The following is a 16,315-nucleotide window of genomic DNA, read 5'->3' as shown; positions in this document are numbered from 1 at the left end:
TGCATGACCACTGTAGGAGCCTCGCCTTAAAACCAATTCCATTCCAATCAACCAATCCCATCTCCCAACCTGTCACCAGACCATAACAAACCAAACAGCTTCCAACTCCCCAGTGCTGAATGCTTCCCCCAACCCTCGCATCTACCCCCAAGTATCTGTTTTCTTCCTGCGATTAATACCCAACACCTTATTTATGCATTTTCTGTGTATGCTGTTATGTCATGTCATGTCTTGTTATGTTATCACATCTTTGTCTTTATCAAATTAAATCAACTCCACCAGAAAAACTGTTTTACTCAGAGCTCCTTGATGTCTGATGAACAGGAGCAGGTGGACGGTGAGCTGAGTTGGGAGGGAGCAGGCGGCACCCTCATGTGGCAGAGTAGAGAAGAACAGGAGGTGAGCAGCTCCTGTCAAACAGAAACATCACCACACTGATACTGATTTCACGGTTTTATTAATTTGTCAGTTTGTAATATATAAATTACTTTAAAAATGTGAGCAGATGCACCTACAAGAAAGACATTGGCGTGAAAACACAGGAGTTAGAGAAAACCTAAACTGTGTTCACAAAAGCCATCTCAGTCCATATTTCCCAGAATCCTCTTCTGCCTCTCCAACCATCTGTTACAGAACAGGGCCTTCGTTTAAAAAGTTAAATGGGCATCGCTCCACGTGTCGGCTCCCTCTCGTCTTTCCTGTGGTGCTCAGTCCATCCAGATCAGTGCAGCGTGGGGGCGACTCACAGCAGCCAAGGCCCAGGAACTGATGGGGGGCGGGGTAGGGTGGGAAATGGGTGTGTTGGTGGACTAAGGCGTCTGGCGGTGTGTTCGCACCTCCTCCTCATTCTCCTCCTCTCCTCTTGTCCGAGCTCACATTTCGTTTGCAATGTCGTCATGCTCGCCAGCTGACAGGTCGCCATTGGCACTGATCGTGGTGCTGTTGTCTTGGTAACCAGGAGGCATGAAGGCAAGGCTGTAAGGGTAGATCTTATGGCAGGCTGCTCTGTAAGCCTCGGTAGCCTTCTGCTGACCCTCGCCCAGCTGCCCATCACGTAGGGCCTCAAGAACCTCAGAACAGATCTGCAGCGCGCACACACACACACACACACACACACAGTTATTTTATCTGGTTATTGTTCTGTAGCAGAGACATCAGGGTCCTGTACCAGAAAGCAAGATCATGGGTTAATGCAGATTTCCTTCAGGGGTTGTGAATCATAAGAAATTGAATAATTCTGATTCTGGTCATCAATTCCTCAACAAATTTCATTTGCAGTAGTTTCAGTACCAGGATATGGCTACTGGTACGGTGGATGGTGCTATGCCACTCACCAATCATTGAAACCAACAGAAGAAGAAGAAGACTGTACATGGTGATACATTTTGTCTTTGTTTTGTTGATGCTACACCTGTGGAAGACCGACCTGTGCCACGGGAGGATGCACTGCTGGCATGACAAAACACCATGCTGGTGCAGGTGTTTTGTCATGGGTGTTTGGTGTTCGACGTGTTGCACCGGTCTCCCTCTCCTTCACATGCCCCACCCTCCTCAGTCAAATCTGTGCTAACACTCATTTATTCATGAGTTTGGTACATTTATTATCTGGTTCAGTTACAATTATTAAAGTGCACCAAGCACTCAGGGTCCAGACTCGTTAAGAACCACAACTGATCAGCGGAATCAGAATCCAAACACTTTGGTCTAAACACACAATTTACCGTCACTATAACTGAATTTACCTGCAGATAAATCATAGATTTATATCATATGAACAACTTTAAACACAGTTCTGATGATGCTGCTTGGATTAACGTCTCTACCTCTTTCACATGAACACACTTGTAGCTGGACAGGTAAACTGAGCCAGGTGATAACCAGCTTCGTGATACCGGTTGTGCAGGACCACTGATGTTCACCTCAATGAAGCCAGGTAACCGCAAGAGAGTCAGACTAATCTGCACATGACGCAGGCCACAGGTGTGTGATCACAAACCTGGATGCTTCTCCCAGACAACGACTCATCCAGGGCCGTAGCTATCTCACAGGCCATCTTATCAGAGGAAGGCTCCAGGTAGACCATCATCTTCGCAGCTGGGAACACAAAGAGACACTCAGATTTCTGACAAGCTACTTCAGTACACACCCTCTTTCACACATGCACCTGACTGTGTAAATCTGATGGAAAATTTACATGCTGGACCCATGTCTGGGCTGTTGTTTTATGTGTAAGTAACTGTATACGTGTTGTATGCTTATGTTAAAGGAGATTCTACCTCATATGTTACTTTTTTCTTATTGCACATTACTGTAATCACTGACTGTCTATTTATTATTATGTTTTTATTTTTAACTCATTTATTTCCTCTTTCCTGAGGCAGCAGAACCAGAGACATTGTGTTTTTTACTCCACATGTTCTTCCTCCTGCTTCCTCCTGGATAACTGGTCATCTAACATGACACCAGGTTTGTCTAGACCTTGGTTGGGCTCAGAGATGAAGAGGTGATTTTGATATTGATATCATGATGGAGAGACTGACTGACCAGGATGACTAAGATTTCAGTCATCAGTACTGATCCTTGGAGTAATCCTGTGGCGAGAGGATGGGATAAGGATATTTGTCCTTTCCATGACACACTGAAGGAGCGCTCAGTGAGATCCAAACCAAGATTTCTGAGGAGGAAATTCCTTGAGGAATGATGCAGCTTTTTTCTTCCTCCTCAGCAGTTTTGGCACCTTTCTTGGTGCATTGTGCTGATTATAATACAACACCACCATATTGGGGTAATGCTGCAGCAGCAGTTAAAATGACAGAAATCCACCAAGTGAAACATTTGTCAGAAAATATCCTGTCAAAGTGTGTCGAGAGCTGGAGACGTCCGCCTCATCATTGTTCATGCAGGAGAAACCCTGAACTGACCCTGAAGCCATCTCCAGATCCCCTTCTTTCATGTAACATTACTGTACTTGGAATACAAATTTGAATTTAAATCACCTCATTACCTAGAGCTAGTCTAAGATGAAAATGGGACCAGATGATGTGCGTGAATTATCTGGGTATCACACTGCTCAGCCTCCCAGGGAGAGCCTGTGTCAGGGCACTAGAAAGGATTCAGGAGGGACAATGCAGATTCTGTCCTGGCCGTGGAACAGTGGAAAACTCTTTACCCTGACAAGGTCACTTGAGGGGTCATGGGAGTTTGCTCATCCAGTTAACATCTGCTTTGTGGACTTGGAGAAGGCTTATGACCGAGTCCCTGTCCCTGTATAACCAAAGTGAGAGTTGTGTCTGTATTCTTGGCAGAAAGTCAGACACGTCCCTGGTGGGTGTTGGCCTCCACCAGGGTTGTCCCTGGTCACCAATCCTGTTCGTGATTTTCATGGAGAGGATTTCAAGGTGCAGCCCGGGGGGAGTGTGTCCAGTCCTTTAGCATGCACTGGGGTGGTTTGAAGTCGAATGTGAAGCGATTGCAATGAGGGTCAAAACCTCCAAGGCTAGAACCACTGCTCTATCGCATCAAAAGGAGCCAGTTGAGGTGGTTGGGGCATCTGATTAGGATGCCTCCTGGGTGCCTTCCTTTGGAGGTTCTCCAGGTAGGTCCAACTGGCAGGAGACCTCAGGGTAGACCAGAACACTTTGGAGAGGGTATATATCTCATCTGACCAGGGAACACCTCAGGATCCATCAGGAGGAGCAGGAAAACGTTGGTGGGGAGAGGGATGGAATACTTTGCTTGACCTGCCGCCTACCTCATATAAGTGGAAGAAAATGGGTGGATGGACCACCTCATTAAAATGTCTGGATGACAGCTCCTCCTTCTCCCTCAATTCATACAGAATCTATGAACATACAAATACTGTTTAACCACTACATACAAGACATCTCCTCTTCACTGAGAAGTTCATTCAAAGGCTTCAAGTTTCAACATCAATGTGAGTGAGTTTCATACTGGACCCTGACTGGTCCCAAACTCTGCAGGTACGTCCAGGTGTTGGACTGAGGTTTAAAGAGAGCTCAGAGAAACTTTCCCCTTCATCAGACAAACTCTGCACATTGACCTCAGAGAGGGGGGTGTGTGTGCTGCGTACCAGCCAGTCGATGGGGGATGGAGTTGGAGTGTTGGCTGAGGTAGCTCTTGTTAAAGCTCTGAGGGTTACTCTCCCCAAACAATCTGGAGATCTCCTGCTTCAACACCGTCCTCACCGCCTCTGCCAGGTCTGCACCGTCGCTCACTGCACACACCAGAAACAGAACAAGTGAAGCTGATCAACCTGCTGAGGAACAGCTACACAGACTTATTAGTGAAAGTTAGATGGACACACAAGCAGTGTCACACTTTGATCACAAGTAGAAGGTCTGTGATGATTCAAAGTTACAGGTAGAACACCTGTCCTTTAGCTTCTCTTCAGTAACATCACATCACTATGAAACATCAGTGTAGCTTATGTTCACCTCCTTTGAAGAAGCGCACTAGACACTGGTGCAGCCATGGGTTGGAAGGCTCTATGGTTACAGCTCTCTTTATTGACTGCAGCATCAACAGGTACTTCTCTGGATGAACGAGGAGAAATAAATACGACGTTAGTTTGATTAAGGCTGAAAATATAACTTCTCTACCTGCGGAGCTACTGATGTGAGAGTGTGCAAAGTTATACTGCTGGCAGGATCTGTCTGACCTTTCCTGAAGTAGATCTCGAAGGCCAGGAGATGAGTCTCTATCTTGTTGCGCACCAGGTTCTTCAGAGGGATCAGGAACTTCACCGCCTCTTCCAGGGGACTCTCCGGCTGGTGAGAGAGGTTAACCACGCCCCATTAGTCGTCTGCAATTAATCTACCAATCAGGCATGCACTAAACCTTCTGAGCTTGGTCCACTGCAGATCAGCAGAACAGTCAGTGTCAATTTGTAATAAACACACAACAGACTTTAAATGTTGTTCTCCTCTCCATGAAAAGCCTTCAACACATTATTGTGGTGACAGGGTCAGCAAATGTGGACTGAACCTTTGGTCCTGGGGCTAACACCAGAACAACCTGGGAACAGCTGATTTTACAGCACAGCTGACAGTGACATTCATGTCGTATCTGACCTGTGTTCAGTTCAAAAATTATTTCTAGAATATATAACAACACTATGAGCTCTTTGTCCTCAATACAGCACAGACAGGAGGAGAAGAAACTATTCATCTGTTACTTTACAGACCAGTTTCCAAATAATCCAGACAATTAACGATCCATTCATGACATGAAATCACACATTTTAGGATCCTCCTCACCTTTGGAACATGCAGCAACATTAGAGGTTTGTAAGAGTCACATTTACCAGTGTAACAGGAACAGAAGTGATCCTGACCAGCTCAGAGCATCACAACAACAACTGTAAATACAACATCAAGTCAGACTTCAGGATGTTTTCTTACCACTGATCAGATTCAGGCTGATAAAGATATTAATTAATAATCATTTATGTTAATCAGCTCCAGCTCCAAACTATCGTTACAATAACCGGCCTTTTAAAAACCAATTATCAGTTGACTTTTATGGGAAGGGTGAGCCCACCTTGGCCAGTTTGTCGGGTATTAGCTCCTCCTTCGGCCCTCCTATCTCCTCATCATCATCTTCCTTCTTCTTCTTCTGGTTCTTTAGCTGCTTCTCCTTCTCTGCATTCTTCTTCTCCTCCTCCAGCTGCGCCTTCTTCTGGGCTCGTCGCTGCTTGTTGCGAAGTTTCTTCAGCTCCTTGTCTGTCAGATTCTCTACAGAGAACAAACTGGTATGTGGTATCTTCACTTCTTGTCAAATAATAGTTACTAGTTAGTAATAGTTACTATAGTTCTGTCACCATACTGCGAGTGCAAACTGCAAACTCTAAAAACACCTGTCTACACCTGCCTACACCTGCCTACACCTGCCTACACCTGCCTACACCTGCCTACACCTGCCTACACCTGTCTACACCTGCCTACACCTGCCTACACCTGTCTGATGGAGTCTGAGTCAACACTTTGATGAGGGATTGATGCTTCTATCATTACGAACACCATCACAAAGTACTACATCCCTCAACCATCACAGAGTACTACATCCCTGAACCATCACAGAGTACTACCATCACAGAGTACTATATCCCTGAATCATCACAAAATACTACCATCACAGAGTACTACCATCACAGAGTACTACATCCCTGAATCATCACAAAATACTACCATCACAGAGTACTACCATCAGAGAGTACTATATCCCTGAACCATCACAGAATACTACATCAAAGAGTACTACCATCACAGAGTACTACATCAAAGAGTACTACATCCCTCAACCATCACAGAGTACTACCATCACAGAGTATTACCATCCCTAACTATCATAGTACTTCTATCAAAGAGTACTACCACCCAGTCAGTTTGTCTAGTTCAACTGGTTTGGTAAATGGTTTGTTTGAGACAGGTTCATAAGTCTGTCTCTGTAGGTCAGTACTAAACCAAGACAATCACCAGCTGTTCTAAACATCATTAAAACATTTAATCTATCATTTGACTGAAAATCCTGACATCCGTCACACACACACACACACACACACACACACACACCCACACACACACACACACACACACCCACACACACACACACACACACACCCACACACACACACACACACACACACACCGGTGTCTGTGTGGCTCTCCTTGTTGTCGTCCGTCAGAGGCTTGTCGTGCAGGGCCAAGTAGATCTGGATGGCTGTTCGAGCTGCTTTGTAGTAGAAGGGATGCTGTCGCAGGACATCCTCCAGCTTCAGCAGATCCACGTAGGAACGCAGCGTCATCTTCCTCATGCAGTAGGTGTGGAAGTCAAACTGGTCATCTGTAATCTCCACAAAATGCTGATCAAGAGGAGAAAGAGGGGAGAGGGGAGAGGGGAGAGAGGAGAGGGGAGAGAGGAGAGAGGAAGGACTCTGTATTAAGATCTGCAGGGGTTACAAGAATTCATGTTTTTTTCATATCGTCCTCATCCAACTGTGGCGGTGAGATGGTACTGTAGATCGAGGGTATAAAACCATTTCTAAAGCTCTGAGTATTCCCAGAGAACAGCGGGAGCATTCATTGTTAAATGCAAGAAGTCTGGAACCAGGATTCTAGAGCTGGTGTCCAGACAAACTGAGGGACGAGGTCAGAAGGACCCGGGTCAGGGAGGAGCTTCAGAAGTCCTCTGCAGAGATGGAGAAACTGCTGGAAGGACGAGCATCTCAACAGCTCTCCATCAATCAGGTCTTTATGGTAGAGACGAGACAGAAGACACTGTGAGTAAAAGACATGGCTGGATTCAGGGTCAGAAGACTTTCGTAAATTAGAGAGACTTCAGTGTTTGATTTTTAATAATTTTGCAAACCTTCTGAAAACATGTTTCCACTTTGTTATTGAGTGTAGTGTGATACAATCAAATCTACAACACAACAAAATGCACAAAAAGTGACTGAAATCCTTCTGAAGACACTGTATATATGTATACACATATACGTAAAATTGCATTCAAGAAAAAAAAAGTGACAGTTGGAGAAACTCACCCTCTCGATCTCATGGCACTTCTTTAGGGCCTCTCCAAACTTGTTCATGGCCTTGTAGGCCAAAGCACACTCTGTCTGGAACCACATACACTGCATCTCATTCAGGTTCTCTACTGCAGAGGTCCCCTCCTGAAACACACAACACACACACACAAACATACACACACACACACGTAAGATAGAGAAACTGTAACCAGTAAGGTCAGCTGGAGTCAAGATGACCTGAGGAAACGCTTCACGGAAGAAAAGTGTGTTTTAATGCATTCTGATACACTGGGTAAATTATTACATTATCCTGAATCTGTGGCCAGCAAACCGTTCAAGAAAGTAAAGAGGAAAACCCTTCAACTGTACAAAACTTGGCTTTAACTGCTGATTTCAACCTGATGAACATCAATTTCAGCCCCATCATACTGGGAGTTTGCTGCTACTATAAACCGCACGTGCCTGTACACTGCTTTTTGGCCGTCGCTGTCATGGTAACATTCAATCTGAGACAATGCTGGTGGATCCTCTAACTGGACTGACAAGTTTCACTGGGTCATTGGTGTGAGGATTTTTCCCACAATAACTTTATTTGACTAAAACATGACTAATGCAGCAGTGTCAGTTTCATTAGAGGACCTGAAAAGCTTTTAGTGCTGGTTCATCACATATGGAGACAGAAATAAGGAGGACAGGTATGATGTGAAGGTAGATGACCAGAAACATCTTGATGACGTAAAATTTTGTAGAAAGACTAAAATGAGAGGTGGTTGAGTGAGTGAGAGAGGTGGACACACAGACTGATGAGTGAGGGCGTGCTGTCAATACTAAAATCACAACACTCTGACAAGAGAAGTCCTTCCTCCCACACATCAGTCTCTCACCCGTGTGAACTTGGAGCACATCTCCTCTGCTTCTTTGATGAGACCAGCTTTCAGCATATACTTGGCACACTTGGAGTTGATGAAGCGGTCGGCAGTGTCCAGGGCCTGAGCCTCATCCATCCATCGGGCTGCCTCCTTTATGTTGCCTGCGTGCTGCAGGTTAGAGGAGAGGGTAAGCACCTCAAACAATGAGTAAATGCATGTTCTCCATGTGTGTGTAGAGCTCATACTAAACCTTGTAGATCTTAGCCTTGATGAGGAAGAGTTCAATGAGTGTGGGTGTGCTGTCGATGGCCGCGTTGATGTAGTCCAGAGCGAGGTTGGGCTGGCCTATGAAGTCAAAGTGCTGCGCCAGGAAATACTGTACCCACAACAGGGTGGTGGGGGGCTCCTCCTTCCCATTATCTGTACACATTGAACGCAGGTCACAGTGACTGTGTGGATTTAGATAAGATATCTTCATATGCGATTCAGGTGGTTTGGAGCAACACTCACCGTTTTTACTAAACATTCGACAGCTTTTTAAACAGGTTTCATAGCCAACTACTAATTCTTCAATGATTGTAACCTGCAGGAGAAGACAACAAGTCAAACCACTGTTTGATTTCAGATGAGGAGGCACAAGGACTTCAAAGCCTGCTTACCTTTTCTATGTCAGTGAAGAGGGACTTCAGGGTAGTGAAGACGGGGGGGCAGCCTTTACTGAAGTTCATCCTCAGGTAGCTGTCCAGACATTCACGAAACCTCTCCCCTGGCCAGCACAACACACAGTACAGCTAAAGTAAAGTGAAGTGTACGGCCTCACACTGACAGTGAAATCAATTGAATAAGATATAAAATGTCCAGTCACTGCGAGTTCCCTGCTCTAAGGTAAAAAACAAAGGCATTAGAAAGCTTCTCCTTTTCAGCTTCCATTGAAACTAATGAGTGATTGTTCTTAATCACCTGGTTTTCATCCATTCATCTAATAGTGTTCATATATTTAATGCAATTAAAAATGAATGATGGTTCAGTTTTCACACCAGTGTTTGTCACCCTAAACCTTTGATGGTTCCAGGTTCTCCAATATGAGATTCATTGCTGTTCTGGGTCATCTGGACGCTTGGTGGGACAGGAGACTTCTGATGATGTCACCTCAGGCTCTGGATGTTGTGATGAGTATTTTTTCACAGTTTTATGTTTTATAGATAAGAGGATTAATTAAGAAAATATTTGCCTGATTAACTTACAATCAACAAGTTAATTAGTCAGACCCTGGTCAGTTCAGAGGTTATCACTATAGTTCAGGTTCCACAAGACATTTCAACCTTGCACAGCGGGACACAGGAATATGAACTCAAGGTCCACTTGCAGGCAAGTTGTCACTGTGTTCATTTTCTGGACTGCAGTGTCGCAGGGTAATAACATTTGCTCACTGAGGAAGCTCCATCTGCTGATGGAGACCATGAGGATGTGACAGAACAGTGATGTCACTGTTTGTGAAGCTGCAGGTTGTGTTTACCTGTGAGGAAATTCAGAGGCAGCCGTCGGGGAACCAGGCCTTTAGGAAACTTCACCCAGGAGTCCTCATAAATCTTCTGACGCTCCTCTATACTGGCTGCACACACACACACACACACACACACACACACAAAAACAAACAGTGTGAGGAAAAAAGCATATAATCCCTCAGTAGTACTGAACTCATCCCTTTGGACAACCAGCAACCAGGGCTGGGTGATATGGCCAATAATCAGGCATTAGTCGCGTTTCCACCGCAGGAACTTTCCCAAGGAACCAGGAACCTTTGCAAGAACCAGGGTCTAAATTTAGTTCAAGGGTCATTGATCGAGCCCCAAAAACTCCCTGGTCGGGGGGGTACTACTTTCCAAAGGTTCAGGAACTTTGGGGGGTGTGGTCTGCAGTGCTGAACATTTCTGACTGGTCGAGTACTCGCTGCATTTTATTTCATTAGCTCCTGTGCCTTAGAGCCTCCTTCCCAGTTTAAAACTAGTCATTCAGTCATTCTTATCAAAATATGATAAGCAAACACTGTTAAGATATGCTGTAAACATTTGTAAAATCTAAAATACAGTAGGATTATGACAAACAGTGTTTGATGTGATCATATGAACTGTTTTTTATTGATCATTTCCTTCATCATTCCACCAAAACACTTAATAAACCATCTGCCTCTAACAGCCAATTTTTTCATGTGTTGTGTTCACATTATTCTGCTCTGCCTCATCCAGACAGGCTTCAAATCAACAAGACCAGTGATGTGACTCTGAGCCTACTGACTGATGACCACACCTCACCTCACACTCGCTGCAGATTCTTGAGGTGAATTGGCAGAGGAGCTTAGAGACACCCACACAGCCTGTGTACTGAAGGCTGTTGCACAATTAAAACAGTCTGTTGAAGGTTCTGTGTTTGTGTGCATGGATGTTGGTGACATGTTATATTATAAGGTTTGTCGGACCACTTCGGTGGTTAGGGTTACATCTGAAGTTCATTACAATCAACTGACAACTGACCAACACATACATCCAAGTCGAGTCAGGTCCCTCAGATCCAGGTTAAACACAGAAAAGGTATCACAAGATACAAAGACTATGTTTTCAAATACAAGTGTATAATACTAATACTGTATAATTACAGTAGAATTAGACAAATATTAAATCAATGTCAGAGCTGTTCAGTTCTCCAGTCACGGATGTTTTAACATAAAATGATGAACAAGGTATTAAGATGTTAGGAGAGAAACCAGGGCAGAGCCTGAGTCATGAGTTGTGTTAAAGAAAAAACAATATCAATAAGTATTTAAAATATTAATAGATATATAAATGAATAGATGACAACAACAAGAGCGTGACAATATTACATTGAAGTGGAAGCACACAGCTGTGGCCTGAGGAGAGGGTTCACCTGGATGTAAGGCCTTTTCCAGACCCTGGTAGTAGGCCCAGTTCTCAGGGTTCCTCTCCTGGAGGCTCCTGTAGACCTCTGAAGCGTCCTCTGATCTGTCCAGCCTCAGAAGCAGCTCTCCTACACACACACACACACACACACACACACACACACACACACACACACACAAAGTCTAAACAACACTAACCATAAGCTCTCACAGCTGGTAGAAATTTCAGTTATCCAAGCTCTCAGGGCCACCGTAAACACATCCTGTGTAACAGCGGGTACACTCACTCCTCACACACATGCACGCACGACACACACACTTTGTTCTGATCCGTTTTCTCCACAGCAGCAGGTGAATGTTCAGACTGAGCTGGTGTAACATCCCTCAGACCTCAATACAAACACACAGAGACTGAACGGCAGCAGCTCACCTCTCGTCTCCTCCACAGCCAGTTTGTCACAGATCTGCTTCTCATAGTTGTTCAGGTGATCAAGAGCCTCCTTGTGCAGACTGGCCTCCCTCAGAACCTGGTTCTGATACAGCAACAGCTCACTGTACTCATAGTCCACCTTGTCTGGAGATGTCTGCACACACAGAGAGAGAGAGAGAGAGAGAGAGAGAGAGAGAGAGAGAGAGACTGATGCAAGTGCTTTAATTTTTAACTACAGTACATCATCATTAAACTCAGCCCTGACTCTCCTCCTCTGAGGCTCAGTCACAACAGTCACAATGAATCCAGAGATTTGTTGTTGATGAACAATGAATTGCAAACTGAAAAGACAGTGACTCATAGTGAGCAGGGAGACAGACTGATAGTGAGACAGACCAACAGTGAGACAAACTGACAGTGAGCAGTGAGACACACCGACAATGAGACAGACCGACAGTGAGACAGACTGCTGCAGACCACAGCTGATCTCTCTGTACAATTGTATCTTATATTTGACTGATGTCCATCTTTTACGTTATATCTGATGTTTAAATAAATGTTAGCAGGTGCAAGTTGTCTTCTCCTACCTGTTGTGTTTTGCGGAACTCCTCGACGATCTTGGCAGCCATCTCAAAGTCCTCTAACAGGTGATAGGCCACAGCATATCCAATCCATGAGGCCCGCTGGGCTGGGCGGAGCTGCAGGAGCTGGTACCGAGTCTCCTGGAGAGAGACAACCATTACAACACATGGCTGTGAGCAGCTCTTCAGGTTTGATTGTCCGTCTGTCAGCCTCTCCTTTGTCTGTCTTCACCCTGTCATGATGAGAGACTGTCTGACCCTGCACACTCATACACCCTGACCCCCTTATCCACTCTCATCCTTCAAACCCCCCCCGGATTTCTTTAATCACTGGTATTTTTAAATGCATCTCATCTCTCTCTGCGACCCTCACCCTGTATCCCTCCAGGTCTCTCATCTGGATCTGGAGCAGGGAGAGGTCTCGGAGGATCTGCAGGTTGTCCTTGTCCCACTTCAGAGCGTTACGGTAACACTTGATGGCCTCATCATATTTTTTGTCCGAGCGCTGTAGCAGACCATACACATGCCAGCCTGGGAGGGTGAGCGAGTTCAGGAAGAAACGCAACAAAAATACACTCATACATATACACACAACCCAGGAGTTTATTTGTGGTAAGACTGGATGAATGTACAGACTGGTGGAGACAGAAATCCTGTTCTCAGGTACAGAGTGACTGCAGTAGCTGTAGTGTTGAAGCTGGGAGCAGTGAAGGAGAGATGAAGGATACAGACATGACTCCTGAGGTCGTTGCGCAGGCCTCGTCTCACCAGCTCGTAGGCCTCCTCTTTCTTACCCAGACAGTTGAGGGTTAAACCCTTCATGGCCAGAGTCTCTGCAAAGGGGGGGGGGGGCAAAGTTAATGAGAGTTATTAAGAAACTATACTAGCTTTATTTAAAAACCCCGTTTATACTTCTCGTCTGAGGGAATGACCTCTGTCTTAAAACGAGGGTCATTACTTTTACATGGACAAAACATGCAATATTTCTACTGAGCTGTTTACATTGTTAATGAAAATGAATATTCTTCTAATGTTCCTGTTTACACGCAGCCGTGCAGACACTGATAACTCTGATTAAAAGGCCACTGATGTGATATTTGTACATATCCAAAAACCTGCTGATATCCAGGTCTTTGTTTCAGAGCATTTCTCCTCCCATTCGAAATGTGGACTTTTCTTCTACTCGAGCCTTCAAACTCAGAGCTGACCTTAAACAGACAAAAGACTGTGTGCTGACGTAAAAATCCAAACTGAGACACGTGTTCTGAATGTGAATACATGTACACAGAATGCTCCTAGAACCTGAATAATATCAGTGTATCCCACATGTCTTGATCAGAAAATACTAAATTCAGAGTAAGGCCACATTTAGGATATCCAAACAGAATATGCTGTTTACATATTGTCAGATTCTGAATGATAGTGAAATATAAGTATACACGTAAATGTACTGATTGATGTGTCTGTATGTACACAAGTCTTTGTTCTTCTCTGTCTTTGTTGCCGTAACTATTTCCGCTCTTCACCCGGACCTCAAGTTGTTCCACAAAGAGACAGACGACAAAGTGCACAGCCCTCATTCAGCTGTTCCACTAATCTAAAATCAAATCAAACTTTTATTCTATTTAAGAAAAATGTACCTCCCCTTGTTTCTCCTGATAGTAATGCCTTGCTGAGCAGAGGGAGACCTTCTAATCGACCTGTGTAGGGATTTCCTCTCATTCAGCCACGAAAGCTCTACTGAGGTTATAGACCTGGATCAGTCAGGTTCCAGTTCATCTCAAAAGGCATGTGTGTATGGAAATAGCACTGCCACACACTTTTAGCCACATGGTGAATATGAAATAAAACCTCAATTTAAACATTCAGTAAGTGTGGAATCAGACTAGAGGGCAGCTTGAGATCAGCCCTAACACCACGTTTATCAACATGTGGACGTTCTGACCCATGAGTATGTGTCTCCAGGACCACATTTTGCCATGATGACACACACACACACACACACACACACACACACACACACACACACACACACACACACAAAGTGTAAACAACACTAACCACAAGCTCTCACTGCTGGTAGAAATTTCAGTGATCCACTTCTAACATACGGTGGACACTAAAAAGTGATGAACCTGGCTGAGACACACTATTGTTCAATGCTTTGTGACTTTTGAAGTTAAAAGCACTGAACAATAATGTGCTCCAGCCGGGTCCCTGGAAACACTTCTGTTGTTGTTTGTGCTACTTGCAGTGTGTTGAGCTCTCAGGGCCACCGTAAACACATCTTGTGTAACAGCGGGTACACTCACTCCTCACACACAGAAGCAACAACGTGACAGTGAAGCATGAATCTCCTCAACAGTTTAGTGTGAGGAAACAGGTCATGTAGCTCTTCTCTTACCTCCATGCTCTGCAAACTTTGGGTTGCCCAAGATCTGTTTGCAGAACTTCAGGCCGTTTCTGTACTGCTTGTGCTCGTAACATCTCTGCAACACAAGACAGAGCAGATTTTACATGGAGCGTCTGCAGCCAAGAGTCTGCTGTTCTCCATGCATACTCAGAAAGCTGGGTTAAAGGACATTACTTAAAGTGTGCTGAATGCAAACACTGTGCTCCAGTGACCTGGAGAGAACTGGTCCTTCCTGCTACAAGCTAACACCACACACCGCCTCCTACACAGAGCAGAGGAAGACTATGGCACTAAAATAAATGAAGGAAACGGCACTTCAGAGCCTGTTTGATGGAAGGTTGTTGATGAGGTGTACTCAGACAGGTGGGTGTGCCCCTCACCTCCAGAATCAACTCTACTAACGGTATAATATAGTGTGGGACAAACTCCTAGTTGTCAGGAGTGGTACTAGTATTATCAGTATCATAAATTAATAGTCATATATTTTAGATGATGGCTACATCAGTGGCTCAATAATTTGAAAAAACATTTGACTGTCACCGAGTTTGTGTATTTGATGTTTAATTTAAACGTGCTTTAATAAACAACTTCCAGATCATGTTGTGATGTGAAGAAGCAGTTAGATTAAACGTCAGATTAGTGAACTGAATCACTAGAATTAACAACAACTACTGTGGTGGAATATACGAGACAAATGTTAATACACAGACAGTGGAGCCGAACAAGTTTCCGAACCCCAACTGTTACCTGTAAATGCAACACGATGGTCCACCTGAGATGTGTCTGTCAGCTTAGTCACTGAGAGACTGTGGAAGGCCACAGCTCAGGTGGGACGACACATGACAGTTTATCACACAACTACTCTGTTTTCGTCATAGCGTCGTTCCCACTACTCATTCATATCACAGACATTACAGTCACAATGCGTTTGGTGGACTGAATATTTTTGGTTTACTCACTAGCTACTTTCTCTGACTGACAACTCACGGCTACTTGGCAAACTAGCATTAGCTCGGAAGCTAACGTTATCTCAGGCATGTAGCCTACCAGAATCCTCTTGAAGAGCGCATTCTCCTTCGGCGGTAGGGTGATTGTGGGCATTGTGCTGGCTTCCTATGCCTCTGTCGGTTCACACATGAATGATATCCTCCTGGAGTCACAGTTCCCGGGGTGTTTAAGGCTCCTCTCTCTCACGTGTTAAAGCCGAGGTCCCCTCTCAAGCAAAATGGCCGATGTGCTTCCCCATCGGATCAGACTGCTCAGAGTCTGCGCGTCAGGGACTATGATGGTATTTTGACAAGGAGCACATGCCACATTGTTTTATTCAGCGATACATCAAATAAAATAACACATAATAACACAACATTTCTTATGTTTACGTATTCTGTGTCAGTGCCCTCCTGTGTCCACTGGTTGTGTTGGCTCGATCGTCCCTAACCAAATTCCACTGAAATTTCTATAAATTGAACCCTGCTTTGCTTCTTGGCAACTTATTATACTTAGTAGAATATAAAATATTAATTTTTACCAATTATTTGCATAAATAATTGACGAAGCAGCTC

At 44.6% G+C, this 16,315-nt stretch overlaps 1 protein-coding gene across 2 annotated transcripts; it reads right to left on the bottom strand.

Annotated features, from left to right (window-relative positions):
• Positions 1-451: 451 nt before the first annotated feature.
• LOC111230375 (N-alpha-acetyltransferase 15, NatA auxiliary subunit-like) lies at positions 452-16,203 on the bottom strand. Of its 2 annotated transcripts, XM_022757082.1 has the most exons (20): positions 15,801-16,202; positions 14,745-14,829; positions 13,069-13,173; positions 12,714-12,871; positions 12,347-12,481; positions 11,760-11,913; positions 11,338-11,457; positions 9,932-10,027; positions 9,075-9,181; positions 8,926-8,998; positions 8,666-8,835; positions 8,431-8,583; positions 7,562-7,690; positions 6,667-6,880; positions 5,560-5,753; positions 4,679-4,787; positions 4,455-4,553; positions 4,091-4,234; positions 1,997-2,094; positions 452-1,082 (listed from the first exon to the last, which is right to left on the bottom strand). In XM_022757082.1, exons 1-20 carry the CDS (start codon positions 15,852-15,854, stop codon positions 873-875), a joined length of 2,607 nt encoding a protein of 868 aa, XP_022612803.1. In that variant the 5' UTR covers positions 15,855-16,202; the 3' UTR covers positions 452-872. The 2 variants fall into 2 exon arrangements, with proteins under 2 accessions (XP_022612803.1, XP_022612804.1); XM_022757083.1 differs by lacking the exon at positions 14,745-14,829 and having other exon boundaries at positions 15,801-16,203.
• Positions 16,204-16,315: the final 112 nt, after the last annotated feature.

This window comes from Seriola dumerili, unplaced genomic scaffold (assembly GCF_002260705.1).
Source record: "Seriola dumerili isolate Sdu_G_001 unplaced genomic scaffold, Sdu_1.0 BDQW01000264.1, whole genome shotgun sequence".
Lineage (NCBI taxonomy): Eukaryota > Metazoa > Chordata > Actinopteri > Carangiformes > Carangidae > Seriola > Seriola dumerili.
This window is presented reverse-complemented; position numbering and strand designations above follow the sequence as displayed.